The sequence below is a fragment of the Zootoca vivipara genome, chromosome 11, assembly GCF_963506605.1.
Source record: "Zootoca vivipara chromosome 11, rZooViv1.1, whole genome shotgun sequence".
NCBI lineage: Eukaryota > Metazoa > Chordata > Lepidosauria > Squamata > Lacertidae > Zootoca > Zootoca vivipara.
Window position 1 is genome coordinate 38,363,809 of NC_083286.1, and position 26,170 is coordinate 38,389,978.

The 26,170-nt window shown below is 38.9% G+C and overlaps 1 protein-coding gene across 5 annotated transcripts in view; it reads left to right on the forward strand.

Moving 5' to 3' along the window:
- Positions 1-9,399, forward strand: part of ADAMTS6 (ADAM metallopeptidase with thrombospondin type 1 motif 6) — a 142,079-nt gene extending 132,680 nt beyond the window's left edge. For all 5 annotated transcript variants that reach the window (XM_035100852.2, XM_035100856.2, XM_035100857.2 and 2 more), the window contains 5 exons: positions 679-808; positions 1,139-1,343; positions 2,464-2,640; positions 3,510-3,666; positions 6,617-9,399. In XM_035100852.2, coding sequence (XP_034956743.1) covers positions 679-808; positions 1,139-1,343; positions 2,464-2,640; positions 3,510-3,666; positions 6,617-6,726 — 779 coding nt within the window. In that variant the 3' untranslated portion in view covers positions 6,727-9,399. The remainder of the gene's footprint in view (positions 1-678; positions 809-1,138; positions 1,344-2,463; positions 2,641-3,509; positions 3,667-6,616) is intronic.
- The last annotated feature ends 16,771 nt before the right edge of the window (positions 9,400-26,170 follow it).

Below are 26,170 nucleotides of genomic sequence, written 5' to 3' on the forward strand. Positions count from 1 at the left end.
ACAATAATGCTGATCAAGAGTTCCACCTGCCCTCTGAATCACTAAGAATCTGTGAGATGAGGTTTTCCATTCAGTTCAATTCACTAGACTAGCTGTTTCATTATAATAAAGAAAAGACTCATGGGGTGTTTTTTGCAAATAGAAAGTACTGAATTCTACACTGTTGTTATATTTAAATTTTTCTGACCTGAAATGCAGTCATGTAGTATCTATTTGCATTGTAAATGAAGACAATATACAGTTGAGAACTACAATAAGAACAGTAAGAACAATTGTATACTAAAAATATTTATTGCACTAGAAAATAGTACACACACAAACACGGTTGCTTAAAACTGCTACAAATTAAACATTTTTATGGTACAGGAGCTTCAAATCAATTGTTCTTTCTGATCTTTGGAGAGCACAGGTGAACTGCTAAGGTAGGACTCTACAACTTGTGACCTGTTGAATGCAGCCCACCCAACTCCTGTCAGGTGATTAGCAATCTTCCTACTTTTGCAGCTCCAAGTAGGCAACAAAATGAGGAGGTGTATTGGGCCCTGGATGAACGACTTTATTTATTTGCTTGTTGGGTGTCATTTGGCATGATAGGTCACAAATTAAGTTGGCCTGAAATAAAGAAAGTCAAAATGGAGGCACTGCTTAATGAGAAACACTGTAATTATTCTTCCCAAGGTGTGCAGAAGCAAGAAATAGTGTGCAAAAGGCTGGATGATGGTTCCATAGTACAGAACAATTACTGTGATCCTGATAGCAAACCACCAGAAAATCAAAGAGCCTGCAACACTGAGCCTTGCCCACCCGAGTAAGTACTTAGTACATAAGGTATTCTATTCTTTGTCCATGTGCTTATTTATATTTCCATATAGAAAAAATAGTGACAAACTATGCTTCCAGAAATTAGAGAGTCAGTGCAGAGCTAACTGAAGAACAATTGATAATCTGCCATATTTTGTGTTTACACCTACGTTTCTTCTTATAGTATCCTTCCTGAGAATTATATCAGTATATTTTCAGTGGGACATAAGGGAGCATTAGATGCATAAAATTCTCATACATTCAAGTGTATTTGTCAACTATATGAATATTTGTTTAATTTATTGAAAAAGTAATACCCCCGATATTGTTCTTGAAGATGGTTTATAGGAGATTGGTCAGAATGCAGTAAGACCTGTGATGGTGGAATGCGATCACGAACCGTTTTATGTATCAGGAAGATTGGACCCTCTGAAGAGGAGACCTTGGATAGTAGTCATTGTTTAACACATCAGCCAATTGAAAAAGAATCCTGTAACAACCAGTCTTGCCCCCCACAGTGGGTTCCTTTGGATTGGTCAGAAGTGAGTAAACTCACAAATGCATTAAATAATAAATTTCATACACATCAAAATCTTTCTTTCAGTGTCAAAGCTGGTTAAAAAAGGTAAAGGACCCCTGGACAGTTAAATCTAGTTAAAGGTGACTGAGGTCGGTGCTCATCTTGCTTCAGGCTGAGGGAGCCGGCGTTTGTCCACAGACAGCTTTCTGGCTCATGTGGCCAGCATGACTAAACCACCTCTGGTGCATCAGGACACCGTGACTAGTGCCAGAGCACACAGAAACACCATTTACCTTCCCACCGCAGCGGTACCTATTTATCTACTTGCACTGGTATGCTTCCGAACTGCTAGGCTGGCAGAAGCTGGTACAGAGCAACAGGAGCTCACCCTGTCGTGGGGATTCGAACTGCCAACCTTCCAATCGGCAATCCCAAGAGGCTCAGTGGTTTAGATCACAGTGCCAGACAGAAAATAATCTATTTGATGTGATAAGAAAAGGAAGTAACCACTTTTTGCAAAGCCTTTACAATAATTTCACTCAACTGTTCCAAATACACACATAAGTTACAACTACTTATGTTAGAACTGCTAGTACAATACTATATCCTGACTTATAGATGTAATGCATACTTTATTGAGAAGGACAATAGATTTATTGTGCAGTCCAAAAATAGGAGAAATGATACAAGACAACTGATTACCTTATCTACCAGGCGGTCACCTACGGAGCTGAAGGGAAGACAGAGAAGCAATCTTACAGTCTTTTCCTGTTTTTATTTTGGAAGAAAGTGAGAGAGGTTCACACTAGTTCCTGAACTGGTATACAATTCCTCTGGGCTTGGAGTTGTTTCAGAGGGCTAGAAAACATTACCAGCCTCCTCTATCCCTGGTCCTCCCTCAACACCACCCCCACCTTTCCAGCCCTACCAGTGTCAGTTGGGCCAGGACTGCAGACATTACCATAGCAGCAAGAAGCAGGGATTTAACATCTGAGCTCCATCTGTATAGTCGGAGTTCCAGTATATCCTATGGCCCTTGGAATAGCCTCCGAGGGGCTACAGGACTGCAGCCATATGTGTCTTTAATTTTTTACATTTTATTTTTTCTTAATTAATATATAAACTGTGTATCTTGTTTCCAGTGTACTCCAAAATGTGGTCCTGGTTTCAAGCATCGTATTGTTCTCTGCAAAAGCAGTGACCTTTCAAAAACATTTCCAGTTGCACATTGCCAAGAAGAAAACAAGCCACCAGTTCGCATGCGTTGTAGCTTGGGCAGATGTCCTCCACCACGATGGGTTACTGGAGACTGGGGACAGGTAATACAGGCAGGCTTGTTGGGTAGCAAAAGAATAATTTGATTAAATATACTGAATATCATTTGACAGAGTATTAGATGAAAAGTACTTGAGTGATCACATCTTGCCACATAATAGTAAATGGTTGTGTTGGACATAATGGTTTTAGTTCATTTCTTAGTGTTAAGGTGTTCTACTGAAATAAGGACAGCTTATTGTTAGTTCCCAAGGTGGAGACTAGATACGTACTAGAGTAGAGTTCATTGGATAGAAAAATGTAGATAAGACATTAGTAGAAAAAACAACTGGGGAAAACCCTTTTCACTTAAATTAGGTGGCAGTCCCAGCTAAAAGCTAAAGGGATTAAGCTACATATTGAACTGTCACATTTCCCATCTGTCCTAGTTGACAGCCATAGTGTAATAAATACAAAAGTGTCACATGCAGTTGTCAGTTACCTAGCATGGCTTGTAATGTAAGATTTGAAAATATCACAGGTAACCCCTTCAGCCTGTGATGTGTCTGCTGACAGTGGCACACTGTACACCCCCAGTTGTGTGTGTTTATCAAAAGTGAAACTATGACAGCATATTGGGGCTGCCAAATCAGTATACTTTGTTAAAGAAAAGAAATAATTGATCCATGAACTTTAAAAAAGACTACTCAGAGAGAAGCATAGTAGTCAGGGGATCCTTATTAATTAGGGAAGTGAAACACACTGCCTAACTGAATTTATTAGTATGACAATGATAAGGATGCCCTCAACAGCTGCCCCAAATAGTGTTTCTGACACTATTCTATTCACCATGTTGCAGTTCTGCTCAATACTCATAATATGACATCCCTTATTTTCTCTTTTTCCTTCCTATCATGCCCCATTTCTCACATAGTGTTCCGCACAGTGTGGTCTTGGACAACAGATGAGAACTGTGCAATGCCTCTCATATACTGGGCAAGCTTCCAGTGACTGTCCAGATACTGTTCGGCCTCCTTCAATGCAGCAGTGTGAAAGCAAATGTGACAGTACTCCAATTTCCAACACAGAAGGTGAGTTTGGTTTCCTCATTCATTCATTCATTCATAAGATTTCATTAAAGCTTTTTTGTGACACAATTAAGATAAAAACAGAGAAAGAAGAAAAAAGATGACAGACAAAAATTAAAAGGACTTCCAATTTTCTGTTTGTCAGTTCCATAAAAGAAATTAATCAAAACATTCATTCCAGGATTACATCTGATTGTTCTACTTTCTGTTAAGCAGTTTTAAATAGTGTGTGCCAACTGTTTGCATCTGATAACATTATGCACAGTCCATAAATGAGCAGAAGAAATGATCTGGATGAAATAAAGTGGTGACATCTTGTCACAATTAACATCTGCTGTAGCTGTTTGTTATACATGTATTTAACTGGAGAATGAGAGCATTATAGGCTAGATATTGGCAAACTGCCACTGATGTTAACTTTACATTTGTTATTCAGAGTGAAATACTGACAGTATGTATTTGATATAGCACATCTCAACTTTAAAAGTATACAGTATGTGGTAGCTGAATCCAGGTTTTACAAGATCACCTAAAACAATATCTGATGTACTTTCATCTGTTTTTCTGCAGGCTTCAGTTTCCTTTAGATTGTCTTTTTAAAGCATTTCAGTAGCTGAAATTAGTGTGGTGGTTTGAAATTTACATGCTTCTCAGTAGCATTGCATTAAAAGTACATTTTGAACTGATCCCAAATGTCAGAAAGAGAATAGCTAATGTTTTAATTTTGTTGAAACCAGATTTGTTTGTCTAAAAACATCTTCTATAGATAAATGTCCTTCCTCCAGAGCAGCCTACTTTACCAATAGGTGCAGTCATAACACTCCGCCACTAACCAGGACAGGCCAAGGGGCCTCAGACACTTTCCTTCTGCGTATGAATTTCCACCACTGGCTTCAACTAAGGACGACATCAGCACCACAGAGTCCTCATCTTCCTGAGTTGGAGCTTGTTTACTTAGGAGGAGCTGCCTTGTTTTGCAATAGGCCTACCCATTTATTTGCAATAGCCCTGGGTTCCATTTCTTGGTGTGATGGAACTGTGGGAACTGCATTTTATATATTTTGGCTGGGATCCAAAGAGCTACTTCAGTGTGCCCACTGGAACTTTTTATTTTCCTCCCTTTGAATGGCAAGCCCCTGTGCCATATTTCAAAGAGCTTCATTTCAAAACAGGTTTGTCATGCGGCATGAGTCCAAACCACCTTTGGGTATGCATTACTCGTGGTGTGGTTCTTTGGATCTAAGCCAGAGTATTTATTTATACAGCACAATCAGTGCACATAGCACTTTTAAGTTATATGAGGGAGAGAAACAGACAGACTGACTGCTCCTTGCCCGGAGGAACATAACAGTGCAAATTTTAATAGTAGGGAAAACAACAAGCAAAGGAAAGGAGGTGCCAGTCTAATGGGGTGGATATCAGCAAATGCAGTTATGTTTATTTCTTTTATAAATCACTTCCTATAAGGCATCTCAAATCAATTTACAATACAGTACAAAAAAGACATAAATGAAACAATTACATGCATAAAAATAGTTAAGTACAGTTATATGTATTGAACTTCATGGAAAGGTTTGTTCTGGGAGCAGAGGTGGATTTAGGGGAGCACAACCGGTTTGGTCACACTGCGTGCAGAGCCTCAGGAGTACCGCAAGGGACAACTTTTAAAGACCCAGCTCCCCACTTTATATGTGTGTGTATGTGTGCAAACACACTGGTTGTATAAAATGACCACATTTGTATCTTCTTAAGGAATGTAGCCTAAATCAATGCAAACATGAATGTTAAAATTCTGCCTGAATAGACCTTCATGTATTGTTGGGGAGTAGGGGAAGATAATTGTGATTGTCCCTTCCATATTTAGGAAAATTATCACTCCATGAACCACAGTGCAATTAAGCTAGAGACAGGAAAGTTGGATTTGGGCTACACATTCATGACATGACCCTTTGCATATTTGGAAACAAGTCTTTACAGTTCATTGCGACTTACTCCCAATTCCAGTGAGCATGAGTAGGCTCTCAGCCTTGCTCCAGCATTACTGACTTAGAAAATTTGATACACTTGTGCTTGTGAGAATCTGGAATCAGTGTTAATTGGACACACATTGAGGGATATTTTCACATTAAGGATAGTTTCAGCTGATGGAGTAGAAACAGTGTGGGAGGCTACTATATGAACTCTTTTGGAGAATGAATGGAGGATCTGTGTTTTTCATTCCCCACCCCTGTCTCCCAACATGATCTTCCCAAAACTTTGATTTCAAAAGTCACCGATCTATATTAGCCAAAACAAATGTCCATTAGGAATCTGTCCTCATATTAATCTATCGTTGGCAGTCCGATTGCAATGGATGATGTGTAATGAGTAGTAGAATAATCTTTGTCTTCTCTATTATATCTGTTCTACGGAGACCTTTGATGCCTACTAATACAGGCTGCCAAAGCCCAGATGTAGAATACATTTTCTTCCCACTTGTTGACATTTGGATATCAAAGTTGCTGCAGTAGAAGCAACTAGAACATCAAGTCATTGAACTTACACTATAACTCTGCTGATCATTTTCAGAGTCAGCAACAGCTGCAATACCGTACATAGTTTAGTATCATTCCCAAACATGACACTAAACAACAACTTCAGTTAGATTTAGGATAACTTCTTATTGCGGAACAAAATCAATCCAGGGGTGGGGGTGGGTAAATGCTGCTATGTGTGAAGAAACCTCTTATTTTTTAACTATCTCATGTGATTAGATCCCTAAATAATAAGTGGGTGTGCTTGGAGACTTCTTTACAGTGTCTGAATTTTACAATTATTTGGTATGCAGTAAGCTGTACCAAAATGCTAAGTTCATGCAGAGGACAGATGCAAAAGCAACTTATTAAATTTTATTTGTTTTTCTCTCTGCTTTTTAAATTTATGTAATCATTTTGCCTTTGTATGTCTCCATCAGAATGCAAAGATGTGAACAAAGTGGCTTATTGCCCACTGGTGCTGAAGTTCAAGTTCTGCAGTCGAGCATACTTCAGACAGATGTGCTGCAAGACCTGCCAAGGACATTGACCCACAGAAATTGAAAGTGCCTTGCTATTTCATTCTGGAAATGTGTCTATCAAAGATTGCTGCACAATGCAACCAGACAGATGTCCTTGTAAATGCATCACCCTGTGGAAAATGTAACCACTGGTCAGCCTCAGCTGACAGAATTTCAATATTATTTTAACTTCTATGAAGTGGGATTTATTCATCCAAAGTGCTGGACACAGTATAAGGAGGGCATGCCAAAATGGAAAAAATACACACAGTGCATACAGAGTAACTTATGGTGGAACACGTGTACTTTTGATGAAATCCACTAGTCTGTTTACCTCCTTGGACCATTAAGATAATTTTTATTATGGACTTAGAAATGACACTGAATCCATTTGTATTTAATATTGTTTAAAATGTAGCTGTTGTGGTTTGGTCAACTACAGATGCAAAGAAGAATTTTTAAAATGTTGTCATAGCTTATAATTAATAACTATTTTATGTTACTACATAAGCACCACAGTTTAAGTTAAAGAAGTGGGCTTGGGAATATTATATTAGGAACAATTATAAATCAGAAGTAAAAGAAATGTATTTTCCTTTGTTTCATTCTCTAGAGAATAATCCATATTTCCTGAAGACTGCTGTGAGCCATATCTAAAGCTAAACTAAACTAGAATGATGAGGAACATAGAGTTAAGAGATGCAACAGTAATTGCCTGAATGCATCCAACATTAAAGAAATATGTGCTGCAGGTTTATAGCCATCTTGCCATCTCACAAATCAGGATTTCCACTAAAAGGGAATATATCCATACAATAGAGGGGTCATACTCCAGTTGTGAATAGCATTTTTCCTACTATTTCACTGCTTAAGGTTGGTATCTACAAATTCACTGTTAACTTTAGTTACAGAGAGGCATCAATTCTGCAGACATCTAACTGGTTTTGTTACTCTGTAATTACTAATGATAAACTGACTAGTGAGGTAGAGTCTCTTCTGCTGATCATGCTGAAAAGTACAGTGGCTTTCCAGTTTCTCTTTCATTTATATAATAGGAGAACACAGATTTATGAGAGAGCATGGAGAAGAGAAAACATGCATATGCCCAGTTTTTTGGAGACTATTACAGAATAAACAACCAAAGAGTACATAACTTATGGGAACTTTCAAATCAAAGTACCATAGCTTTTATATTCACCATATCAATTTATGAATATTCTGAATTTTATTTAAATGTGAAGCCAAGCTCCTGGGGTAAAATTGATTCCAGAATCCAGTGGGAGCTAATACTAATGGCCATACTTCTCCCCCATTCCCTGCTTTTGTCAGTGACACAACAAAGAGATAAGGAAAGTGGGTACTTGTTTATATTATTATATTGTACTTGAACACTTGCAGTTTGTAGCAGGTACTTGATGAATGTGCTTTGTGTCCAACTTGCCTCCTTTGTTGTAGTGCAATTGAGATGATGTGAACACCACCACCTTGTATTAACACTAGAAGTCAAACAGCACTTTTATTAAAAAAATACTCTTAATGAGACAAGTTTTTATAACATGTATAAGATATCTAAATATGTCAGTATATTTAACAAATTGCAGTAAGCCAAATGTGTTGAGCAATATTTACTAATGTGAATTAATGGGTGGGGGGATAGAGAAAAAGAGAGTTGTACTATGTGGGAGGGAAAACCTTGACAATCCATCAGTGGGGTTTTCTGTAGTTCATTAATTCATAACCATCAATTTTTTTGTCATATTCTACCTCTTGACAGTATGTTTCACTTCCATATATATATATCTATGAATCAGTACGTTCATTTGTGGCAAATCTGTTTACTTGGAGCTATTTGCTGCTCAGTTGCAACGTACTTCACTCTCATTGACACCGAAGCTTAGAAAGGAAAACTATACACATCTGGGAGTAACGTGTAGGCCTGAGGGTAGTGTAGCCAATGTGTCAATTACCTTAGTACATCAGTCCAATAAGGAAATACCATGGTGCTAACATGCCTTGGCTAAGTAAATAATAATAAAAGGGATAGATATTGCATGGCATTTTCCAGGCAAAAGATTACAGTCTATCATACTCTGATCTGCTCTGAGGCATAAATGTATTTATTAGTTAATGTGTGTCTTTTCAACTAGCAAGAAATGATGGGATTTATTAAAACAAAATCCTTTTTACCTCACTTTAGGACATTGACATTGCAATGACACATTTTGCCCTTTCATTGGTGCTAGTAGACCAGGGGGTCCAATGTTTACTCTGCAGTTTAGAAGAGCACCAAGTTTGGAATTTAAGAAACCCCCTGGAGCAATGTTGAGTTTCATTGCTAAAGTGAATGAAATACAGAATGTATTGTGTTACAAATGGACAGATATATTGCTCTAGATCTGAATTAAAAGCCTTAAATAAAGAGGTAAATCATTGGTTTCCACAGCACAGGACATTTCTGCTGCTACACTATAGCCATATATATAATCTAAGCTAAAATATTAAAAGTATTATATTCCTAAATAATAACAATAGGACCATTTGTATAGGCTACACAAAGATGGGAAACCTTGGAATTCAGTACTAGGGTATTAAACTCACAGTGTGTTGTTGATATTTCCATTGAGCAATGTCATTGACACTAAGGCTCTCATACTGAAACAAAATGCCTATTCAACACATCAAAATATACACTCCTAGAAATAGTCCATCTTAGGAGATCTTTATTAAAGGTATGGATATCACATAAATTTCCTTAACAGTACAGAATGAAAAAAGACCCTTTCTATTATTGTGACTAGTTGCTTATTATTTTATACGCAGTATTAATGTGGTACACTGTTACATTGTTATTTTTATTTGCTTTTGTAAATTATATGCTAATTTATTTCCATGTTTCCTAACACTTGTTCTTAAATGTCATGCATTCTGCTGCTTATAACACTTGATGCAGTAAAATTCCACACCAGGCACAGATTTGTTTTTAACATAGATTTAGTAAAAATAAAAATGCAGCTTTAAAGAATAAGCCTAATGGTAACGATCTGTTCACTGACATCCCTGTGCAAGAATTTTGCAAGCACGAATATTTACATTGTTGAAAGCACTTTTGAAAGTAAAGATAACACATCAAGTAATGCCTCGATGTTGTCTCAGCCTTGTCCCTGGCTATAGCTTCATTTGGGCATGTAGAAAGACCATGGGGTACAATTCACTAGGCAGTGTTGCTGTGGAACATTCATTCATTTTGGTAAGGTTCCTGCACAGACTAAAAAAATGTTGAACAATTGCTGGCTTGCGACTGCAGCCCTTGGGGGGGGGGAGGGCATGCTTGAGGGTGAGTGGGTGTTCTTTTCAATAGCGGTTTCACCCCACTGCTGGAAGAGAAGAATGGTGGAGTAGGAGCCTGCTAGATGGGAAAATACTGTAGTAAAAGCAACTGTATACTACTTCTATCTCAGTTCTGTTCATTCTGATATCTGTAATGCTAGATATATATATTTTAAAAAAATTCCATTCTTTATTTATTACAAATGCACATTTACACAGCAATACAGCAACACAGATCATAAAACCTACACAGCAACACAAAACAAAGCATAGATAGATAGATAGATAGATGATAGATAGATAGATAGATAGATAGATAGATAGATAGATAGATAGATAGATAGATAGATAGATAAACAAACCTTCCTAGCAATTACTATCTACTGCATATCCATACTTGTATATTCAAAAAGAAATATATATAATTAATAATAATAATAATAAAAGAAAAGCACCAAACAAAAATAAAGAAAAAAGAAACAAATAACTGGGGGGGGGACACACACCCAGAAACGACTTCCACCGACCACACAACACTTCTTTGGTCTCTCATTTCTCCCTCCGAATCTTTGTCTGCTTCTAACTTCCTTAAGTTTGTTTAAATTTATATACACTTATCCTAACCTTCTGCCTCTTGGTTCTTTGTGGGTTCAATCTAAACTCAACCAGATATTCATCTTGAGACCAATTCTAAGTACTCACTTATTTTACAAAGCCATTCCTCTTTAGTTGGTAATTGTGTCCCTTTCCAGTATTTTGCCACCAGGGTTCTTGCCCCCGCTGTAATGCTAGATGAAATATGTGAGCTTTTCACTTCAAGAAAAAATAGACGTAATCATGACATCTCAAACATTTCTTGTGGAATTCAGCGACCTTATCCCATTAATCTCTCTTTATGCCTACCTCTACCTCTGCAAGTATTTGTTTTCTGCTAGTGTAGGGCTGCCAAACATTTGGGATTTCCCAGACATATGCCGGATTCATCTGTTGGAAGTAGCATCTGGGCGGAATTTGCAAAAATCGGTAAAAAATGTCTGGGAAAAGCCAGGCGTATGGCAATCCATGTCGGAAGTTTTGATTTTTTTGGCGAATTTTGGATATTTTGAAAAATGGCAACCCTGTAGCTGCTCTTGCTTCATATTATTACTGATTTGAAAAATGATGCAAAATTGTTGAGGAACAATGTCACATATACTGTATCCCAGAGTCTGGTCTGAAGGCAGTTGAGGCTACCACTTAGCTGAAACAAAGCAGGTCTGGGTCTGATTCAGTGCCTAGATGGGTGACTCCCTGAGATACAGTGGTACCTCTGGTTACAAACTTAATTTGTTCTGGAGGTCCGTTCTTAACCTGAAACTGTTCTTAACCTGAGGTACCACTTTAGCTAATGGGGCCTCCCGCTGCCGCAGCCATGTAACTTCTGTTCTCATCCTGAGGTAAAGTTCTTAACCCGAGGTACTACTTCCAGGTTAGCTGAGTCTGTAACCTGAAGTGTCTGTAACACGAGGTATTAATGAATTTTTTCCTGCTCATACCAGTGACTTCGTCACTTCCGGTTCTCTCTTTCCACTCAGAAACTCTTACATTTTACAGTTAGCCAATCAGAAACTCTCTTACATTTTACAGTTAGCCAATCGTAATATCTAAGACTCCACCTCAGGATAGTCTCTACGTTTTCATTGTCTTATGCCTGCCAACCCATGGGAGCAAGCTTCAATGAAAACACTGAGGACATTTTTATTTCTTTTTTGTTGTTGAATAAATGTATATATTCCCCTTCCTCAAGGCCACAGGACAGTACACAAAACAGTAACAAAATTAGACTTCTCAAGGTAGGCTCTTTCAGCTGCTTCAGCAAATCCTGCAGGAGTAGAACTTGACATATTCTGTGTCTTATTGTAAACAAAAATTGCTGTGTTTCTTAATATATTAATTGCGTTATAATTGGTGGTTTTTAATAACATTTCAAACATTCAGTAGCTGCTTTTCTATATTGGTGTTTGTGAATATACATAACTGACAAAACATTTAAAGAACATTAGAGTAACTTTACACAGTCAAAGAAAATGCAAACCCTATACTTTGATTAATACTCTAGTAAATAAGCACTAAAAAAAGGCTTCCAGAATTTAAAGCATCTTTGGCTGACCAGATAATCCACTCCTACTCCAGTGCACAAATTTGATTTACAGCAGATTTCAAAATATTTATATTTTTTTCAGGGTTTCCATCATCCCCTCAGCCAGTATCCTGCTGTGTTTGAAAATGTCTGGGCAGTAATTGTCATTGTTTGCAAAGCTATTTTGGAAAATAGCAAGCATCGTGGCATTTAGCAAAGTCAGGAATGCAATTACCAATTTTGTATACATGATCCAAGTGACCTCCTGGCTTCAGAAGCTCAAACCCCATAAGAAAAGAGTTTAACAGCAGCAAAAAGTAAAAACAAAAAAAAACAAAAAAGTTTGTTTAATTTTTGTCTGTAGTTGGTCAGTAATAGGTGACTTATGCTGTGGCCAAGTTGGCAAAAATGCAATCGGCTTAACAATTCCTTATATGTACAAAACAATGCTAAGAAAAACATACAAATAAACCCAGGATTTCTCTGGATTGGTACACTGATTCATTTTTGTGCATATATCTGGAAACTCTCCAAATGTATAGATCGGAGAGGGTGATGCAGAAGCACCCAAAAAGACGCAAGGCGCTTTTTTAAAAAAAGCACCAAGCTGTAGAAAAACTCAAACTCCACTATAACTGTGGGAAGTTTTTAAAGGCAGCAACCAATAACTGAATAACATTTGAATAGTTTTTAAAAGGATAACCACCATTCACCAAAACCTATGATAGAACAGGAATAATACAAGCCCCAGCACCACAGGTCATTTGCAGGAGCCCTTTGTTACGTTGTGTTAGTTAGCCCCAAATGCATAAATAATCGAAATAGTCACTTGAAGAGATTGTACTGTGGGGTTACACCAGCAACAGAATATGCTCAGGCCACAGAAGATCCTACATTCGGAGAGTCATACTGCAGAATCATATGCAACGTGACAGAGGTACATCTCAGGTGTTTGGAGCCCTACCAATAAAAAAAGAGCAACATCCTCAGGAAGCAGCTTGGAAACTGATGCTGCTCCAACACCAACTATTGTCTGGCCAGCAGCATGAGTACCAATGTTGGGGGTCAGCCTGCTGATTCAGGCTTCTGTGTGCTTACTTGGCCATGGCCACTTTCCAACTGTTCAGCTCCATCCAAAACACATATTTCCCTGTGCTTTCTCAATTTTCACAAAATTGTTGTATTTTATTCTTCCCCCTCCCCCCACTATTTAAAAAACAAAACAAAATTGTGACGGGGGGAAAAAACCAGTTAAAAGATAGCTTTGAAACTAACTGTGGCCTTGTTAACATGTAATCAAGAATAATCCTTTAAAAGCCAGCATTTTTTTATTAGACAATGTCAGTGCAGAGAGCATTGTGTTCGAAATATCCTAGTGCTGTATGGATTAGATTGCCTCTCGGCAGCATTATAAAAACAGGAGGATGCAGAATTTCAAAGGAGTTTCATGCTTGTCCTTTATAAGGAACAACTTAGATAGGAAGCTGAATACTACTACTACTACTACTACTACTAATAATAATAATAATAATAATAATAATAATAATAAGCAGCGCATCTGAGTGGGTTGCCCCACTGCCCCAGTCACTCTGGGCAGCTTCCAGTGATTATAAAACTACAGTAACACATCACACATTAAAAACTTCCCTATACAGTCAGATAGGTGTTTATTTCCTTGACATCTGACAGGAAGGCATTCCACTTGATGGGCACAACTACTGTGAAGGCCCTCTGCCTGGTTTCCTTTAACCTCACTATGCTGAGGCCAGACTATAATAGGGAGCCAGACATTGGTCTATCTTGCTCAGTAGTGCCCACCCTGACTAGCAGTCTTTCCAGAATTTTAGACAAGGATTCTTCCCAAAGTCCCAGCTGGAGATGTCTGGGACCATGTGCATGCAGATGATTTCGAGGGGTGTCTGTGTTTTGGTTCATATAAAGTGTGAATTAGGTATTAAGCTAAGCTTCATAAGAAAACTTTGGAAAAGCAGCAGAACCCTTCAAGTGCTCAGGATTGGAGGCCTTTGCAGGCACTATGAAGCTGTTTGGCAAATCAGGACTGAATAAGGATGTTTAGGAAGCACAAGAAGAAGTCATCTCCTCTGTTTCCAATTATTTCTTTATCTCTCCTCTATCCTTCTAGTTACCTCAGTGTTTTCTTAGCTGACAGCCATTATGGTTTAGGATTGTGAGGATAAATGCAAAACTTAACAAATTATAAATATCCTGTTTCAAGATGTGTTATCACTCACTGAAAAGAAACCAACTGCAGCTTAAGATTTTTGACAGCAATTTTTGGCCTGTTGTCTATTTAAAGGTTTAGTTTATTCTTAGGAAATATTACATGGCCAAGAGTTAGATACTATGTTGGCAGAGGCCAAAGCTTTCTTTCAGGAACCCTGACCTTCCAAGTGAAATGAAAGCTGACAGTGGAAACCATCTGAAGGGGAAGAAAACCCAAACGAACAATAGGAGAACAGGAAGCAGAGTCTGAAAGCCACAGGTAACAGCCGCCTACAAATTCCTTGGGTTTTGCTTGTTCTTTTAAAAGTAGCTGGCTTAGCAGAGCATATAGAATTAAGAAATAGAATGGAGCAAATAAACAAAATCTGAACTAGATCAACAGTATTTGAGTTGGGCTGGATTGATTTTTTCTTTCTCAGTGAATGGTAGGGGAAAATGGATACTGTGATACCTGGAAGTCTGCTCCTGATAAAATATTTAAAATGCTTCATGCAGTAAATTTGTCTCTGCAAAGACCAACAGCAGAACAGTTGAGGAAGGAGAGTTCTCTAGAATTAACAAGCTTTTTATTCGTAAGATGCATGTGGTATGGTGCAAAATAGGAAGGTCATTGAGAGTGAAGAGGATTCCCATACCAAAGAACACACATGGCCAGCTGATGTGCATTTTCCTGTGTGTCAATGCTCTAGAAAGTTATGATTGACTACAGCTTCCCACATACAATCTGTACATCTTACGTAGTATTTACTATATTGTCTTAATAAATATTCAGTCTGCAGAACAATAGTATGGTGGAATTAAAGGATTGGGAGGGACCTGATGACCAGCTATTTCAAGCACCTCTGTTAAGAAAGTATACTTTAACCACTGAACCATTTCAACACCATCCATCAGCTGGCTTATATACTGGAGAGCATCATCCTGAATATACTGTGCCATAAGTGGAGGGCAAGACCAATCCAAGTGTCCAGGCCAGGTGTACTGTCTAATGCATTTTATGCTGTTATTCTTTTATGAAAGCAGCTCATATGAGAGGACAGCTCACTCTCATTGAAGTTGATGACTGGACAGTGCTGAGTCAAGTTAAAGTTCTTGCTTAACTATTTAACAAATCAGGCTTTAAGGAATAAACTCTAAAGGGAAACAGATTGCTCCTAGAAGTTTGAGTTATCCAGCCCAGAGGGCTGCTCCTTGATTCTTCCTTTAGTAACCAGTGTTTATTTAAATCCTATGGTGATATTTTGGACAGATACTGGCAGACATGCAGACAGTTGTTTCATGAGCATTAATCACCTGTGGAACTGCAACCTCAGAGTACGTTCATCAAACTGGGCTGTACAGGTTAAACCTTGACTTCCTGATTATGATCAGCACAGAGGTCTGAAGAAGGTACATAAAAATCAAATAAACTTCTGTACACCATAAGAGCTATTTGCAGAATATTTGCATATACTCTGATCTATCAGTTTGGGTTTGTGCAAATAAATGTTTTCTCAATAAAACTATGAACTTTTCACTGTAAAAGATAACCTAACTTAATTATTCCTAATGTGCTTCCATCCTATGCTACCTTACACATGCCATAAACCCAAAGTATTGTAGTTTCTGATGAAAAGTGACAACCAAAAAGAAACAGTTCCAACGATGGTGGACCGCCAATTAGAATTGATGGAATATGCAGAAATGTCTTACTGGAAGAATAAGACCCCAAGAAAATAGACTTTTAAAAACAGAATAGGAAAATTTTATTGACTATTTGAAGAGGTATTGTAAACAACTTAAAACATTACAGTATCAGGATTGACATAAACATGTGCAGTAAGAAATAATTAAAAGGGAATACAAAGGGGAAATTAGTAAACAGGTTTGAACTGGATATGCAGTAATAAAAGATATAAAATAAGCAACCACAGAAAGGAGGGAAGACGCAGGAAATGCAGATTGATTATGTAAAGATGTCAGGGTTTTTTGTTAAAATATTTGTAAAATGAGAAATGGGGGTGGGGAATCAAAACTAGTGTTGTCTTTGAAAACAAACAAAAAACCTACCTACCAATATAATATCTAAGTCTTAGCCCCAGTGGTGGTAACTCAATATAACCAATCCCAGTGGGACTTGCAAGTGGCTCAAAATTGAAAAGGTACTGAATGGATCAACTGTAATTCTAATGCCTCTAGTCGTTCCTCTGCATTTGTGGGTTTACCTGCCCCCCAGCGAACACACCATGCTGGTTGGGACTAATGGGAGCTCCATGGCGAAAAATCAGGAGGGGCACCAAGTTGGTAGAGACTGGCTTAGCCTTTCAATGCCTGTTTCCTGCCCCCACTGCCCCCATTTCTTTTGCTGTTCAGCTAAGAGCCTGAAATCATCCTCAATGCCTTTACAGAAATAAATTCATTCATTTATTTATTTTTTAGCAGAAGAAAAGTCTTCTTTCGCAGTTGCCCCTTGATTTATAATATGCAGGCCTTACTGCTCAAGAAGCCCCAAGCAAAACATGATTATAGGTTTAGATACGACATCAGCTATATATAGCCCTTTGCACCTGAGACTACTCAAGATACCCTTTCTCTTAAATACAGCTGATTGTATTGAAGTTGTATCATGCACCCCACACTCTACCCCTAGGCTCAGATGACCCCAAGATGGCATGGCCTGACCTTGAAGAATGTGAGAAGTCAGGAAACAGTGAGGAGAGAACAGATCAAAACAAGAGCATTAGCAAAATGAATCTCAAGATAGGATCTAAATGAATACCTGTCCCAACAGTTATGCCGAAGTGCTCCTTACACCTGGAAGCTGCTCTCCAAAACAAGCTTGAATCGTATTAGTACCCAATTTATAAATGTCAATGGAAGAGTTACCCAAGTAAGAAATGAAAATACATGTTTAAAATTTAACCTCAACTTCTGCTTTTTCTTAATGAACTCCAACTGTGAGCCCCCCAATTGTTATCATGAGTGTAATGTGTGAAAAGGGAGGCTTCTCCCTTCTCTCTGCAAATGTGCCCCCAAAACCATGCCTTACAGACTTATTAAAGTGTTAGAATCTGTGTAAATTATTAGAAAATAAAATGTAAAACTTACTGTACTAGTACAAACTATTACGAGTGGCTGAGCAGCAAATGTGATGAAGTCACTGTAGAAGATGGTACACATTATATCTAGTGGATGTTAAAACTTAGGAAATGCTTTTAAAAAAACACCTCAAATTCTACCCACACACCCCATTATTGTCTTTTTCAAAATGGGTCTCTTGATGTGCATGTATTTCCAGATGTACCTAATCTTTTTCTTTTTACAAAATATTAAACTGTTTATTCCTTGCATCATCTCAAACATGCAGTGTCCCTTGTTCATCTTATATATATACCTTGGAGAGATATTCTGTGGCTCCGTCATTATGTTTTTATTAAAGATCAAAAGCAGCAACAGTATCTCTCCAGCCATGTTTCATGAATAAGTTGTCACAAATATTTGGGGCAAGATGCACTTTGTAGCTTGCCTGCTCTCATGATTTGGTGATTTAAATCTTCTGGCTCTAGTACTTTGTTAGCTTTCAGTAGTTCTAATTGCCTCCTTATCTGCTGTAGCATGAAGGGAAAGCCTTTCAACAATTCACTCCCCAAAGCTTAGGAAAACAAGCCAGAGTTACCAGGCCTCTTATCTTCTTTCCTTTTGTGTGTTCTGACATGAGGAAATCATTCAGACTCTCAACAAAATATCCATCTATCACTAAGTCTCCACTTTGATCTTTCCACTGCATCCTTGCTTTAGGGTTTGCCTCTCTGCTGGCTTCCCTCCTGAGCTATTTGTTCATTTTCCAAACTACTCAACTCTATAATTTTATACTATTGTATTAGCTCTTCCTACATAGAACCTGAGGTTTTGTTTTAATTAGTTTATTCGGTTTTATTCCCATTCCTGAACAGCCAGCTTTATCTTCATATTTGCATAATTAACAGCAGCTAACCAATTAACATGAGGATTAATTATACGAGCAAAAATTGCAGGCAGCAGGCAGCATTAGATAAAAGGGAAAGTAGTCATGCAAGTAATGCCTTTGTTGAGGCCAAGTAAAAGATCACAAAGAAACAGACAAGTTCAAGTTCATCAAAACCCTTTTTCAAGGTGGATATTAAGAGGAATACAAGGAAGGAGTCAGGGGCTGCCCAAGACATTTTGCTGCCTGAGGCAAAGGACAATCTGGCACATTTTCCCCGTTCCATGTATAAAAGCTGATCACGTGTTGTGATGATAAAATAGGGGTGAGGGGTGTGGCAGACAGCAGAGGCAGACTAGAGTCTGGTGGTGCAGAGGTGGAATCTAGACACATATAAAAAACGCTGTGAAAATCCTTTTTTTTAAAAAAAAAAACCTTTTTGGGGAAAAATGAATTTGCCATAGCTCACCATTGCCCTCTAGTGTCACATTTGTATAATGAACTTTAAAACACACTTAAAACATTTTATTTGCTGCTGTATAGCTGAGTCGCCAGTCTCAGATTTCCATTAGAGTGCTAGAGCCTCTCTCTGATTGGCTGCCACAACAGCTAGCACTTTGTGAAGGAATATAAAAGGAGCAGTTTCTGAGAGCTACGGTAGTTCAGATAGTTAGGAGGTTGGTTGGTTTTGGGAGGTTGAGTTGGTTCCAGTCTCTCTGTGTTAACATTCACTATGAGGAAAATATTTACAGCTTGAGAAAGGAGTCTCTTAAAGGTATATTATACCACTAGGAGTACCTCAGGAGTGTGATTGTGGAGTAACTGACAGAAAGTTCCACCTTGCTTAAGGAACCAAAGAATTAAGTCATGCTAGCTGCAAAATCCTCCCAATCATTTAGAAATCCTTTGTATGCAGTAACATGGCAGTAGACATCAGGACCATAATATTACAGTTGGGTGGGGGTGGGAAATGGCCACAACAACAGCAATTTTTTTAAAACAAAAAACAAGTAAACCCTATTGCATATTAGCAGCAAACAAAAATCCTCTTATAAGAAATGAGTTTTCATCAAGTGCTGAGATTGTTTCAGTGTAATTAAGCATAACCCATGTGGAGTGGTCTTGAGTCTATCCTTGAGTCCCTTAAAGTATTTCCATTTGTTTCAGACACACCTCACAATATTTCAGCCAGGTCATGTTGAGCTGCTGTTTGTCTGGGACTTGTACACATTTGCACTATGTGTCCATCTTCCTTTCCAGCTTGTGAGGTCTCAACTTATGCTTCTGTTTATTCAAGTCCTGTTTGCAGTAGCCCAATAAATCTGCAGACATCAGGATGACTTGGAAGCTGCTAGATTTAGAAAGAATGCCCCAGAGAACAGTAACATCCTGTAGCATATGGGAGTGCTTTGCTACTGTGTGGACATTGGAATTGTAGTTACTGAACTCACAACTCCTTGTTCTTGGCCTAATGCTTGAAAAAAAGGACCAGCATGTTTCCCGTAATCAGTCAAACTAGCATCTTTACTCACTACTAGTTGCAAAACATATTTTTATTATGTCCTTTTAACAAATAAGATATATGGCAGCTCCTGGACATTCATATGGAAAACAAATATTTGATTGACATTGTTTCCTGAGCTAAGTGTTTACTTCTTGTCTGTATCGATTCTCACAAGATACAATGAAGTGAAATATGATCCTGCATAAATCTTCTTGTTTACTACAGTACTTCTATTAACAAGGAGATTCAGTGGTTCTGGTTGCACTAGTGGAAGCCAGCACAATGATTCCTGGAAGCTAGTGCAGGGGGATTCCCCCCTCCTACCCCTGCACACACCCACATCCCCCCAAAATCTCCTGTGGAGCGTCAGGAGCATCCAATGCAGTATCCAGAGATTTAGTATCTGGAGAGTCCCCAGAACAGCATGTGGAAAAATTGTGAACAATATGGAAATGTGCTAATAAACATGTGGACGCTTCAGCTTCATCTGATTTGTGGTGCGTCACCGGGTCCTATGCAGATCTGATCTATTCTGCAAAAGACAACAATATATTAAAAAAAAATAAAGTTGAGCATTGCAGGATGCCAAATTGTGTGCCACATACCAGATTGCTTGTTTGTGTGGTAAACCACACCACTCCAGCCATAGCATATGTTTCATAAGCACTCCAGAAAAGCATTTGCTAGTTGGGTGGCCTTGGACAAGTCACTAGTTCTCAGTCTAACCTACTTCACAGCTTGTTGTGGCTAAAACTTTGTCCTGCATTTCTTGGAGAAAAAGCAGAATGTGTGTGTGTGTGTGTGTGTGTGTGACAATGCCTGCTCCCAATTCTCACATCCTCCACTTTCTGTGGACTGATCTGAAGGAGCCTGAAGTACAACTATATCTGATTCACAGGTCATACCTCACATTTTCCTGTGCTTTTGTAGCCTTATCAGCTAGTAAGGGTCCCTTTTAAGTTGCACCCAGGCAAGGACAAAGATAGTCAAAACGACACCGGGTTGAGTTTCAGTGAAAGAGCTTTAATCTTTATATAGAGAGACTCCTGGTGGTCCAGCTCACGACAGGAGTAAAGCAACACAAATTGCAAAGCTTTCTTATACCCTTCTTTTGGGCTCTTTCCCCCTCCTCTGTAAGAGTGCGCACGCAAGGGGTCACGCACGCAAGGGGGTGTGCGCATCTTCCTGTGTACGCCATGTGCGTAAACACATGCTGACTAATGCTGCCCCGGTGCCTGCCTCAAGCAGCCTTGACTTATCTTGCCTGTTCTGCGCGTCAGACTGCTAGCATCAGACAAGACAGTCATCTGGCCTTGATAGCTTAGCTGGGCATCCTGTTTTGTTTACATTACCCTTCAGCACACAGAGAGAGGCAAAGAGAACAAGCATTTTAAGCAAGTCATCCCAGGGATATGGGGCTAAGCCACACAGTCAGAATTCATACAATGCAAGCAATGCAAACTATAGGATCCGATTTGGCTCAATAATACAATTAGCAAATCACTCCTCCACACTTTACTAAACTTCATCAAAGGTTTGAGAGACCATAGAAGCACACCCAGCAAATGCTGACTGTAGGGTTGTACCTCAGTGGTAGATAAAACATAATTTTCATGTATAGGATCCCAGGGTCAATCCTGGAATCTCCAGACAGAAGGAAGGCTCCTGTCAGAAACTCTGAAGAGTGCTGTCTATCAGTGTTTCCTACCTGTGGGTCACATCCCACAAGTGGGTTGTGAAGCCTGTGCAGGTGAGTTGTGGACTTTAGAAGTGAAGCCAACATGTCCTACCATCAGATTGTGTTTTTGCATTCCCATTAACAAAACTGTGAATAACTTTGGAGATACTGTAAACATTTCATCAAAATTCCACATTAATAGGGACATTAAGTACATTTTTGCTTGGATGCCTCAAGTGATGGTGATAAAAGAAGGTAAAATCAATCACTGCCAAAAATGCAAGGTCCAACATTCATGTGACAAAAAATTGATAGGCCACAATACCAATTAAATTGTGGGATGCCATGCCAAATAATGTTGGAAGCCTGTAGATAATATTGTGCTTAGGTTGAAGAGTGGTCTGATGTGGTTTAAGGCAGCATCCTATATTCAGATGTCTTACTCCCTCTTCCTCAGCATCTTTTCTCATTCTCTATATTTCCTCAGCTGTGTATCCTAAAATTCCTATAACTGAGACTGTTCTCGGAAGTATATTCTGTATATACTTTTCCAGTTCATTTTTTGCAGCTCCACTGTCTGTTCTTGAACTCTCTTCCAGAGAAGCATCACCAAAAGCACCTTTGGCAGAACAGGAGAAAGTCTGAACATAGCTGCCAAGTTTTCCCTTTTCTCGTGAGGAAGCCTATTCAGCATAATGAAATTTCCCTTAAAAAAAGGGCGAACTTGGCAGCTATGCTGAACATGCTGGTCTCCAGCTTCTGGGCTTCGTCCAGTATGCTCAATTCCCTTCTGTTGGGCTTTGGAGTCAGTTGATAGAAGGATAAAACTATACCACCTCTGTCTGTCTGGAAACCAATTTGATGTCTGAAATCATAGCTGCCAAGTTTTCCCTTTTCTCACGAGGAAGCCTATTCAGCATAAGGGAATTTCCCTTTAAAAAAGGGATAACTTGGCAGCTATGTCTGAAATATGGAGCAGATACCTTTGAGGCATCTCTGTCACTTTAAGGACTTCTAAACCTTTGTTTTTGTAAGATTCTTCAGGGACCCGGAAAAAAATGCAGAGAAGTGGTCTAGACAGAGTATGGTTTTATTGCAAGAAGGTTAGTATCAAACAAGTATTTAAATTGAGGCCTACCAGAATCTTTGATGACTGCCTGGCTGGGTCTAAGGGGGAGAGATGGGAGGGCGAAGCATAAACTTGGGTTGATTCAGATACTAGCATGCTGGAAGCGCTTGGAAAACATGGAGTGGATTTCTAAACATTATAGCTTCCGTTTAAATTCCGGTCAACATCAAAGTAGCTGCTTTGCAGGTAACATTTTGTACATACCTGCATAGCGACTACTATTCTGCAAGCCATATATAACTATTAAGGACACATTTTAAAAGTTGTATGAGTGATATTATAAACCCTTTTCATCAGAGGCCATTTATCCTGTTGCCACATTCTGGTAACTTCTCAATTAGATTATAGTAATGATGTACACCTGGGGAGCCTCTGCAGTAAATAAAGACCAGGGCTCTCAGGTAGGCACCATTGCCATTATAAGAGTACAAGGGAGGCAATCGTGGTGAGTTGTGGCACCTCTTTTTCTAGAAAAAATAGCACTGATAATGCTATTAGTAATGCATGCTAGATTACTAACTGGCCTTTATGATTGTACTGTGCTTGTGTTGTGCCATTTTCACCAACTTCCAGTTCATTTTGGGCCTGATTCAAATTGCTGGTTTTGATGTTTAAAGCCCTTAGCACCAGGCCTTTGCAAAATCAGGGTGTGGATTGCTTCAGCCTGCTGCATCTCCCAACCCCTGCTGGCTCCCTCCCCCCCCCCCCGTTGCTTTTCTCTCTATGGGGATCCAAACACACATTTGCAAGGCCTTGGGGCCTGGGAAAGCTGATAGCGACAGGCTGGAGAGATGAATTTCACATATTGATTCGAAATAGCCAGTCAAATCTTTGGCCACTGGCCTCCGTGTTTTAATATGATAGCCATCATATTCAGAAGTGTTTCTAAGTTGTGCATTCACATTTCTGGTTAAGATTAAATCTTCCAAAAATAATATTGGATAGGAAAACTCAGAAGCTCATTGCTTCTGTGGCTTTTCTGGCTAGGGTATCCGTTAGGCCACGTTTCCAATAATCAGTCTGTGCTCCTTAATTATGCACTATATATATAACAGTTTCTGCTACAAATTATGTTTTCTTAGCCAGTCCATTTTGCCCATTAAACTGCACAGTAGCTGGAATATTTCCATCCCCAAAGAGAAACCTTTGGCTTAAAAAATATTGTCATTTGGGTAAGCTAGACATACTTCTGCAAAGTGACCTTATAAAAATATTATCTGAGGTATGACTGAGGCTAAAATATATGACAGTAAGCTGGTCCCCTCCAGCAAATGAATTCTTGGAGCAATGGAATAATTTGAAAGCAAACACATAATGCACAAAAGAATGCAATGAACTCTCCAGCCTGTGCAATATAAATTTACTGTAATGTCTCTATACAGAGCTCATTAACTTTTCATTCATGGTGAGCTCTTGAGGTCAAAGTATTTGAAGTGGCAAAAAGTTGTTTAATTGTGTAGGCTAAGTGCTTGTTTAGAACTTTCAGACTGAAAAACAAAAGAGAGTCAGGTATTGGGAGTGGGAAATCTAGCATTTTCTTCCTCCCTCCAGATATACAAAGGAGATAATTCATGGTACATATTTGTTGGGCATGTGAGTGGAGAAGCAAGCGTCTATTATTTTAGAATGATTCCATTGAAAACAGTTTTAGTTGTAAATTGTGGGTTGTGGATTGGTTTGAAGGAAAGGGCTCCTTTCGGAGTGATCTATATGCTACCTTGATGCAAGGGTGACTTTTAGTTGTGTTGCAGCATCGACTACAGTGTACTGTACTCCCATCAGATAATTGTATGATCCTAAATTCCATGTCTATCTATGCTTGGGATTTGTGTGTTTGTGTGTGCTTGCACATGTGTGTGTAGGAGATAATTGTAAGTAGAGGGAAATTGAATGCAAAAAGTAAAAACAGTGAGCAATAGGTGATAAAACAAGCAGATTCATAATGCAGTTATTTAACATCTGTAGTGGGACACCTGCCTAATGATGTTGTGGATGGGTGTACAGTATACCAAAATTACAATCATCACTTCCTTCTTCCTTTACCTGGGGAATATGCAAGGAGGTGAACTGCCCTGAGATCTTTGGACGAAGGGTGGTATCATCATCATCATCATCATCATCATCATCGGCATGGATTACCTAATGAAGGGGAGGGTTTTCAAACATGTATCAAGTCACCACACCACCCTTCGGGATGGCAGGATCTAGAATGAATCTAGATTGAAAGCAGCATATTGAAGATGAGCATGAACCATTTGGGATTGAGAAAAAACCCTGAATTTTTGCACTACAAATGCATTAGTATAAGACGACTGGGCGTATAAAACGATCCCCACCTTTCCCAGTTAAAATATAGAGTTTGGGATAAACTCACTGTATAAGACTACCCCTCTTCCTACTGTATTAAGCAAAAATCTGCTCTTATTCCCTTATGGGGTACACAAGAGCCTTATTGGGTTCTCCATTGGCCAGAGAATATATAACAGAGGCCAACCAGAGAAGTTTGAGAAGCAAAGCCTTTATTTTTGCTGTTGCAACAGGGTCCTTCCCCTCACTCAGGAGAAAAAGGAAGGAACCCAGAACAAAAGAGAACCTCCACTTTTATCAGTTTTCCCATCACCAAGAAACACCCCCAAAATACATCATTCCTACATCACAGCTACGTAATCAATACCTCACAAAAAGGCAGGGTTCAAGGTAGAAATCTGAGCACCTTTGACACCTCTCCTAGTCCTCCTGGAAAATCGCATCTGGACATGTGCAGAAGCACTTTCCGGTGCCACGATGCCCATTTCCAGAATGTCCGCAGCGCCAGAAATAGCTTCTGTGGCTGCATATAAGATGACCCGGCGTATAAGACAACCCCCAACTTTTGAGAAGATTTTCATGGGTTAAAAAGTAGTCTTATATGCAGGAAAATACAGTATTTACTCTGCCTACAATTGGTTTTTTTTGGGGGGGGGGCGGGGGACTCTTTATGCTGCCCTGATCCTTCGAGGAAACCTGGGGTATGAATGCAGAATGTAAAGAGAAGGACAGGTGTGGTTAAAAATGAAATGTTATGGCTATATTTTCACAAAACACCAAAACACTTTTTGAATCTCATGTTATCTGTAAATGTTGTTAATGTGGGGTGCGGGTAGGGGATGAAATTCAGAGTGTTTTCTTGCCAGTGGAGGTTTTATATTTACGTTGAAGATTGCTTTAAGAAAATCTAATAGAAGCCGTATGTATTTCTAAAGACTTCTGTTCATTTTTAAAAGCCACTTCTCATGCAGACTAAAATTCCTATCGAGGCTAATGTACACGTGAGCCAAGCACCTCAGATAGGAACATAAGAGGTGTTGAGAACTCGCAGTGCTACATCAAAGAAGAGGTTTATGATTGAAACAGAGAAAATGACATGCATGTCTGTGGTGTACCATGTATGCCTTATCTCGGCCTCCTTCCCTCAGTAGTTCAGTATGATAATTATGCTTTGCCAAACAACATGTCTGGTTTCTCCATGAAACACAGTACATAAATTGAC